The sequence below is a fragment of the Peromyscus leucopus genome, chromosome 23 (assembly GCF_004664715.2).
Source record: "Peromyscus leucopus breed LL Stock chromosome 23, UCI_PerLeu_2.1, whole genome shotgun sequence".
Lineage (NCBI taxonomy): Eukaryota > Metazoa > Chordata > Mammalia > Rodentia > Cricetidae > Peromyscus > Peromyscus leucopus.
Genome location: NC_051082.1, coordinates 43,695,541 through 43,704,423, shown reverse-complemented (window position 1 = coordinate 43,704,423; position 8,883 = coordinate 43,695,541). Strand labels below are relative to the sequence as shown.

At 35.3% G+C, this 8,883-nt stretch overlaps 1 protein-coding gene across 1 annotated transcript; it reads left to right on the top strand.

Moving 5' to 3' along the window:
• The first annotated feature begins 612 nt into the window (after positions 1-612).
• LOC114684380 (vomeronasal type-2 receptor 116-like) lies at positions 613-8,159 on the top strand. The gene is made up of 5 exons (XM_028858946.1): positions 613-897; positions 1,264-2,067; positions 2,806-3,033; positions 4,121-4,244; positions 7,231-8,159. The coding sequence occupies exons 1-5, from the start codon at positions 643-645 to the stop codon at positions 8,157-8,159; spliced, it is 2,340 nt and encodes a 779-aa protein (XP_028714779.1). The 5' UTR covers positions 613-642.
• Positions 8,160-8,883: the final 724 nt, after the last annotated feature.

Genomic DNA, 8,883 nt, shown 5'->3' with positions numbered 1-8,883 from the left:
TCATTCTGCTCTTCATTGTATGGCTCTTAGAAAGGAGAGGGGATGGCAATGGGAGAGAGGAAGGTTGTTCAAAGAGATGTGCATGGGTGTGGGTAGCTATAACCCCTGCCAGGTTCATATCCAAGATTGCTTGGGGTTGATGCATGTGACACAGGCAGACTCCCATAAGCGTCATTGGTCTTTAATCAGAAGAACTGAAAGGCTGCAGTCTCCATCTATATACAGACAGAGTGAATGTGGTGTGGGAGCCTTGGAGTTTTTATAGTACAGAACAATTGAAGCTTAAAGGATGGAAGTGTCCCTCTCCTGGTTATTTCACTAGAGCATCAAAGAATTATGTTTGTGTTTTCCCATCCTAGAGATTCCAAGGTTTATATCAGTCCAGGTCAATGTTCCAGTCCAGAAATTTAATTAAAACATCACTAACCTTATATACCATGACATTGAAACTATAACCATTACCCTGATGACAAAAAATGTTTGTAGATATATAATATTGACAATATAAAAGCCATTGTTACTATATCATCAGGATGTGGCCCAACATCTTACCGAAAGATATGATGTGAGTCCCCATCATAAGTATTGGCAATCTTTCTCTCCAGGTTCAAATTGAGGAGCTACCAGTTTTCTTTGGCCTTCATGTTTGCCATTGAGGAGATCAACAGGAACACTCATATCTTACCCAACACATCTCTAGGATTTGAGCTATATAATGTCATAAACAATCACCTGGATATTCTGCAGGAAACTTTACTTTTCCTCATAGGAATGAGAATAAATATCCCCAATTACACATGTAGAAGGGAGAACAAGCCTGCTGCTTTACTGACAGGAACATCATGGGAAACGTCCATACAAATTGGGAGACTACTGAATCTTTACAAATATCCACAGGTGAGGTACATGGCTGTGAGGGAACAAGAAACTCATATTAAACTGGAGACATTTCAGGTGTTTTCAAATGTAAAGAAGTGAGGCTGTGACTTTCATCTATTGGAGAATAAATCAGGCATTTGTTTATATGTCCTTATATACTTTGCTTATGAGAGAGAAGAGAAAGAGGGTGGAGCTTATAGTCAGTGTTTAGAAAACTCTGTTTCTTGTGACGAATTCTTCATAAATGTCTCCAGAGAAAGGATGGGAGTTTAAAATACCATGAGCAGAAGTTAGTCTATACCAATCCAAAGTGTCACCTCAGGTTTAAGACTGTATTCTATGTCAATCTTTTCACTCTTGTTTCCTATTTGAAATTTTCTTTAGATTACTTTTGGGCAATTTGACACTATTCTAAGTGACAGAGGCCAGTTTTCTTCTCTCTACCAGACAGCACCCAGGGACACATTTCTGTCACATGGCATTGTCATTTTGATGGTTCATTTTAGCTGGAACTGGGTGGGACTGGTTCTCATAGATGACCACAATGCAGCTGAGATTCTATCCAACTTGAGAGGAGAGATGGATAGAAACAGAGTGTGTGTAGCTTTTGTAGAAATGATTCCATTCAACTGGATGAACTCTGATTTTAAATCCAGAACAATGCATCCACAGATCCTGAAATCATCTGCAAATGTGGTTATCATTTATGATGTCACTAAATCTTTATATGCTATAATAATATATATAAGTATACATTCAAGTGCTTGGAAAGTCTGGATCATAAAGTCACAATGGGATGTAACTACTCATGTCCCTTATTTCATATTTGATCCATTCCATGGTAGTCTCATTTTTGCACATCACCATGCTGAGATTCCTGATTTTAGGAAGTTTATCCAGACATACAAGCCTTCCAAATATCCGAGAGATCATATCCTTGCTCTTCTTTGGAACACATATTTCAATTGCTCTTTTTCTGGACCTGATTGTAAAAGTTTGGTTAACTGTCTCCCCAATGCTTCTTTGGAAATGTTGCCTGGAAATGCTTTGGAAATGGACATGAGTGAAGAGAGTTACAATGTATATAATTCTGTATATGCTGTGGCTCACAGTCTCCATGAGATGACTGTCAAACAAGTAGAAATCCACCATCATAGCAATGGGGCGGTAAATACCTACCCTTGGGAGGTAATTTCTCTTTCTGTATATTTTATACATAGCCTGTGACATACTGAGGTTTCTAAAGAACACACTACATGATTGTATACAGTGGCAGGTTTTACAAAAAAGCACCTGAGAGACTGTATAAAATTCATCATCTAGAAGTCTTTGCAGACACATGTGTTATTGTTCATGATGAATGGGTGGTAATAAGAATATTTAAATGTGTGTATCTCATCATCTACTTTGTGTTACAATTAACATCAGAATCTTGCTATCCTCAATTGAAACCCCATTATTTTAAAGCATATTTCAGAACAGAAATAGGAGAATTAGATCCTAAAACGTCAAATGCTATTAGATCCTTAAAGTTTAAATTCTGAATTTATGGTTATGATTCCTAACTGACCATTTTATTACATTTTGGACATGAACACCCCAATTTACAAACTGAAACTTTGAGTAGATTACTTAAATATTTGGATGTGGCTAGCACTTCAAGGTTTTGGAATTTGTGTGAATCAACATTCATGGAGTAAATATTTTTGTTTGTCTACTTGTTATTGTGTAAGCATGTGTGAATTCTTTCTTTTGAAATAATAGTCTAGAAACATGATATATTCAACTTTAGTCTTCATCCATTAAAATGTTGATAGCTTGGTATAGCTTCCAATTAATGTCAGGGATTTGGGACCTATACCTTCATTGGATTCTGTTGAGCCTTTCTGGGAATAAATTCATCATAAAGTTCTGCATTTCTTCTAGGTACACCCTTATCTCAAGAATATCCATTTCAAAAATGGTGCCGAAAAACTTATGGTTTTGGATTCACAAAGGAAATTTGATGCAGACTATGATATTCTCAACCTCTGGAATTTTCCAGATGGTCTCAGACAAAAGATAAAAGTTGGAACATTTTCTCCAAATGCTCCACAGGGCCAAGAACTGTTTCTGTCTGACCATATGATACAGTGGGGTATAAGATTTGCAGAGGTGGGCTGGATCTTATCTCATTGTTTTGATCCTTATGTCAATAGAGATTTGTTTGTGGATGTAAGATTGTTGGTTTCTTACTGAATGCCCATCTGCATGCCCCAAACTACTGTCATTTGAGAAAGTTTTTGTTGCTTATACAACATGTGATTGTTTGTTTTTTCATACTTTTATCTTTGGACACATTTTTCCAATAATAAATACAGTGTCTATTCATTAAATTTACATTCCTGTCCTCAAACCACTTGACATGAGTAGTAATTTGACTCCCAGATTAGGAAATATCAGGACATGATCATTTTGCTTTCATCACCTGGCAATGCACTCTAGCATGGAGGGCACATGTACATGGGTTAATTACATATCTTCCTCATGAAAAAAGAAACAATTTGTCAAACAACCAAAAAAAAATATAGGCTGACATAACTTAAAAACATTGACTTATTGTTCACACTTGGTGTGAGCAGTTCATAATGATTCAGGAAATCATGGCAGGAACCTGAGAAAGTGAGTCATGTTGTATCTCCAGTCAGAAAGTAGACAGATGTGAACACTCTCTTCTCATACTTTTTGTTTTTTCCTGTCCTTAACTACACCCAATGAAATGGAATACCTAATTATCAAATATTTCTTCCCACTTCAAATCCCTTAATGTAGATCATCTCTCAAAGAAAGTCACAGAGAGAAGTTTATATACTAACTCTGAGTCCTGTCTAGTAAACAAATGTGAATTAAGCATGACCATTGGGAAACAATGATACTCTCACTCTAGCAGTCATGAAGTATACAACAAGAAGAGGATGGCATTACAGTTGCCCATTTAAACGTGTACTCAGTTAGCAAACATCTTTTTTTGCCCAACCTCTTATATTTTCACAATTGTTCAGATTTCTATTATCTCTAGACCATTATTTAAACACATTGATCTTCATGTATATACTATATTGAAATTAGAAGCATCAAAACAAGAATGTGCAAAGAATAATTATAAAAACTTGCCATCTCATTGTCCAATATTGAGAAATAATATTTTTTGTTTTAAAACTATACACTCCTGAGTATTTCCTTTTCACTATTTAATTCCCAGCTTCCTCACTCTGTGTGCAGTGAGAGCTGTGTTCCTGGATTCAGGAAATCACCCCAGGAGGGCAAGGCTGCCTGCTGCTATGATTGCACTCGTTGTCCAGACAATGAGATTTCCAATGAGACAGGTAAGTGTCAGTCTAACTGGCGTATTCCCCACCTCTCCACAGTGTTCTGCAATTTCTAAGCTGAGAAGTTCTGGGAAGGAAAAGTAGAGATAAGTCCTGTTGGTTTTTTCACTTAGAAGTAAAAATAATGTCTGTTACATTTTATTTTCATTTTTTTTTTTCTTTTATCATCATTTTAAATGGTGCTCAGGCTGTTGAATCTCATACTTGATTCATATATTTGATCCACTGGAGCCATTGTTCCTTTCAGAGAACAAATTTACCAGTCACAGAATAGTCTGCTTTATTTCACCATGGCATTTAACACACACACACACACACACACACACACACACACACACACACAGCACACGCACACGCACACACACACACACATGCACACACACATGCACAACAGCATGCACACGAAAACACACACATTATAAATACTGAATTTTCTTGCATTTCAAAGCATATTTAGTTCATGATTGGCACATATTTAAGGATCGGACCCTTATGCCACTCATTGCATAATTTCAGTCATGGTTCTAGGTTTATCAGATGTGATCAGAAAGATCATATTTGATTTACCTGTGGACATGTTTTAATATGTTTTGTTTTAGATTCTTTTTCCTTTTGTTTTATCTGTGAGTGTTTTGCCTGCATAGATGTATGTGCACATGTACATGCTTAGTGCACATGAAAGTTAGAAGAGGTTTTCAGAACTCCTGGAGATGGAGGCACAGATAGCATTGATATTTCTGTGGGCGCTTGCAACTGAAACTAGGTCCTCCTTAAGAGTAATAGTATCCTGAACCACAGAACCATTTATCTACCTTCATATTTTGATTTCTAGTAAAATAACATTCAACGTTCCCTTAAAGTGTATCTTTCTTCCCATTTTTCCTCCATCCCCATATGAGTATTAAAAATTCAAGCTCTGTAACATCCATGGATTGGGATATGCTTCAGTAACATAGATATTAAATCTAAAACTTGTTGTGGACCAGACTATAACCACTAGGGAAGTATGTCAATAACCTATTATGAGAATCTTTTATTGAACACAATTATTTTAAATCAATAGTTGCTATGTATCATGAATTTGAATCTAGATTTGTATAACTTCTGTGTTAATTTGATTAACATAAGCTAAAGAGTGTAATAAGTACTCATTGATTCATTGTATACAATTGTCTCTGTTTTTAAACAAGTTAATGGAAGCATTATTAAACCTAGAAGAGGTAAATTATAGGACAATGCTTCATGAAAACTATTTGAAATGGCCTATCATGACTTCTGTAATGATACTATTGTGAATAAGCCATGCCATGCATAAATGCAAACCCTTGGTCTTTTAACAAAGTAGGACACTAAATTTGAAGGACCCTTTTTTCCAGGAATAGGTGGACAAAGTAGAGGAACTTTATGTCAGAATATATCCAAAGACAAGAAAATAGGCATGAGACAATTGAGAACACTGAGTGCAAAGCACACACAAACACAATGTTGAATATGGAGAGGAAATTAATGAGGATTCCTCAACATTAATGTCTAGTGAGAATTTTTCATATATTAATTGGAATACTTTGAGTAACAATGTTTTTCCTGAAAACACAGATGTCTTAACTTTATTTATAAAGATAGAAACTTGCAAATTTTGGTGGCTTTAATTTGCTAAATTTAAAACATGCATATTGAGACTGACTAGACAGACCATCAAAGTCTTAATGCAAAGTATAGGTACTCTATATACATGGTAAGTTCATGAACATGCTAATTTTATTCATTGGAGGAAACTAAAAACATCAATATCAAATGCATGTTTGTAGTTTAAGGAGACACTTTAAATTATTATAAGTAAGAAAGAAGAAAATACAACATAAATGTTAATATTTCAAAATAATGAATCCTAAACCTCAAATCCTATAGAGTGAGTTGTATCTATATTTTAAAATTCATATTTAAATCTTTATTTAATGTGTATCATGACTTATGTACCTTGTGCATTTACAAAATAATATATGGGGTTGTGCAGATGTATCACTCATCATTTGTTAGAAACCAATAGAAATAAACACATGGAATATAACAGAGACAAATTTCCTCAGGAGTGTGAGCACAACAGGAAGCACATCTGGAAGAAACAAATAAAACGCTGATAATGGAATAAAAGATGCTACAGACTCTAGCAGAAAGATGAATTCCATAGATTTTTAATTAGAATTTTCAACACCAATTAAACTGCAAATTTCACTTTGCAAAAATATCAAGTATTTTAATTGAAGTATGTAATGGAAATATTTTAATGAAAATATGTAATAAATAGATTGACATTGTATCTCTTGAATTCAAGATGAAACTTACAAATTATAAATGATAAAGTATCACAAAACTTATTCCATGATCAACTAAGACTAAACCCAGAGTTTCATATCTATCTGTTCAACAGATATTTTCTCCCTGGGAATGATTAAACAGATTCACAAGGGGATTTTTTTCCATCTTTCAAGAATCTAATAATTCTCATTCCTACAAGAATTATCAGAGAATAAACAGTTTGAAGAATTCAATAAATTCAATGTAAATAGATAAGTTTTGATATAGGGACTGAGAAAAACATTAAAAGAAAGACATACCAAAGCATGTAATTTTTACTTAACTCACATGAAAAAGTCACACAAGGGAATACAGAAAGAGGTGATGATATGATCAAGTTAGGCTTATGTAATTTAATTCAATAGTTTATGGCAATATAAGAATACAAATTATCACTTAATTGAAAATATATTTAAATATAACAATGAGAAGGACAGACTTGTCAGTATCGATGTGGAATGGTTGATTAGATATCATTTGGTAATCATCACTATTTAACACTTATTTACTTGAGTCTGAAACATGAAAAGGAAATGTGGGTAACTGCCAGAGAGCTAGTTCTGGGAAGTAGCTTGAGATAAAATGAGAACCTGTGCAGAGACTCACAATAACTTTAATTCCTCAGTAGATATGGATCATTGTGTGAGGTGTCCAGAAAGTCAATATGCAAACACAGAGCAGAACAACTGCCTCCAGAAAGCAGTGACTTTTCTGTCTTATGAAGACCCTTTGGGGAAGGCACTCACCTACTTGGCCCTGGGCTTCTCTGCCCTAACAGCTGGTGTTCTTGGTATCTTTGTGAAGTACCACCACACTCCCATTGTCAAGGCCAACAATCAGACTCTCTCTTACATCCTGCTCATCACTCTGATCTTCTGTTTTCTCTGTCCATTGCTCTTCATTGGCCATCCCAACACAGCAACCTGTATCCTGCAGCAATACACATTTGCAGTTTTATTCACAGTGGCTCACTCCACAGTCTTGGCCAAAACTGTTACTGTGGTTCTGGCTTTCAAGATCACATTGCCAGGGAGACTGATAAGGTGGATAATGATATCCAGGGCTACTAATCTTATCATTCCTGTCTGCACCCTTATCCAACTTGTGCTCTGTGGAATTTGGGTGAGCACCTCTCCTCCATTTATTGACTCAGATGCTTACTCTGAACATGGACACATAATTATTCTATGCAACAAGGGCTCCACTCTTGCCTTCCATTCTGTCCTGGCATACCTCTGCTCCATGGCACTTGGGAGCTACACTATGGCTTACCTGTCCAGGAACCTGCCTGACACATTCAATGAAGCCAAGTTCATCAGTTTCAGCATGTTGGTGTTCTTCAGTGTGTGGGTCACCTTCCTCCCTGTCTACCACAGCACCAAGGGGAAAATCACTGTGGCCATGGAAGTCTTCTCTATTTTGGCTTCCAGTGCAGGTCTCCTAGGTTGCATCTTTATCCCCAAGTGCCATATTATTTTGTTCAAACCACATAGAAATGTGCTTCATCATGTTAGGAACAAAGGACATTTTAAAGGAAAAGTCAATTTTACGGCATAGTCCATGTTTTTCTTAATTATAGAGAAGTCTTCCATCTTGTTTATCACCAAGGTTTCAGTTGTCACAGATAAAATAGTGATTTACGATTTTATATGTATTGATTTCTTTTATTGATAAATCCATCTTTATTCTCTCAATTCTAATATTATTTACAAATTTCTCTAAATTAGAAAGTTGAATTCATAAAAATTATTGTGCTCTCTATATTATATGAGAGATGAATGAGATGTGTATGTATTCTTCACCTCTTCAACACTGTATAACTTTCACGTTATAACACCACATGATATCATACATTTCCATGTATTTTTATGCCCTTGATAGGTTTCCTGGATTCATCAAGCTTACAGTTCATGTATGCTGCTTCTATGAAGAAAAGCACATATTAAAAAATTAATACACTTTTGACAGAAAGGAATTACTAACTTTTTTAATTGCATAATGAGCTGTGTAGTGAGTAGAACACAGACCAATACATTTTTTAATTATAGGCTAATGTCAGATTTGAGTTAATCAAGTACTTACCCAAGAAGTCAATTACATAAAGTTTATGTTAAATCTACAAACATTGTTCAACTCTCTGCTATAAATGGTTCTGTACAACCTGTCTTCACATCTAATTTGACACACATACCTAAAGATTTTCTGTACTCAGCCCTTCACAGTTCATCAATTTTGATAAACTGCCCTATATTCTTTCAGCTGAAACTCTGTATTGTGTGAC

Coding starts and splice junctions, on each gene's coding strand:
- LOC114684380 (XM_028858946.1), top strand. CDS start 643: ATGTTTGCCATTGAGGAGATCAACAGGAACACTCATATCTTACCCAAC. Junction 3,034..4,120: donor GGGGTATAAGATTTGCAGAG/GTGGGCTGGATC, acceptor TTTAATTCCCAG/CTTCCTCACTCTGTGTGCAG. Junction 4,245..7,230: donor TGAGATTTCCAATGAGACAG/GTAAGTGTCAGT, acceptor ATTCCTCAGTAG/ATATGGATCATTGTGTGAGG.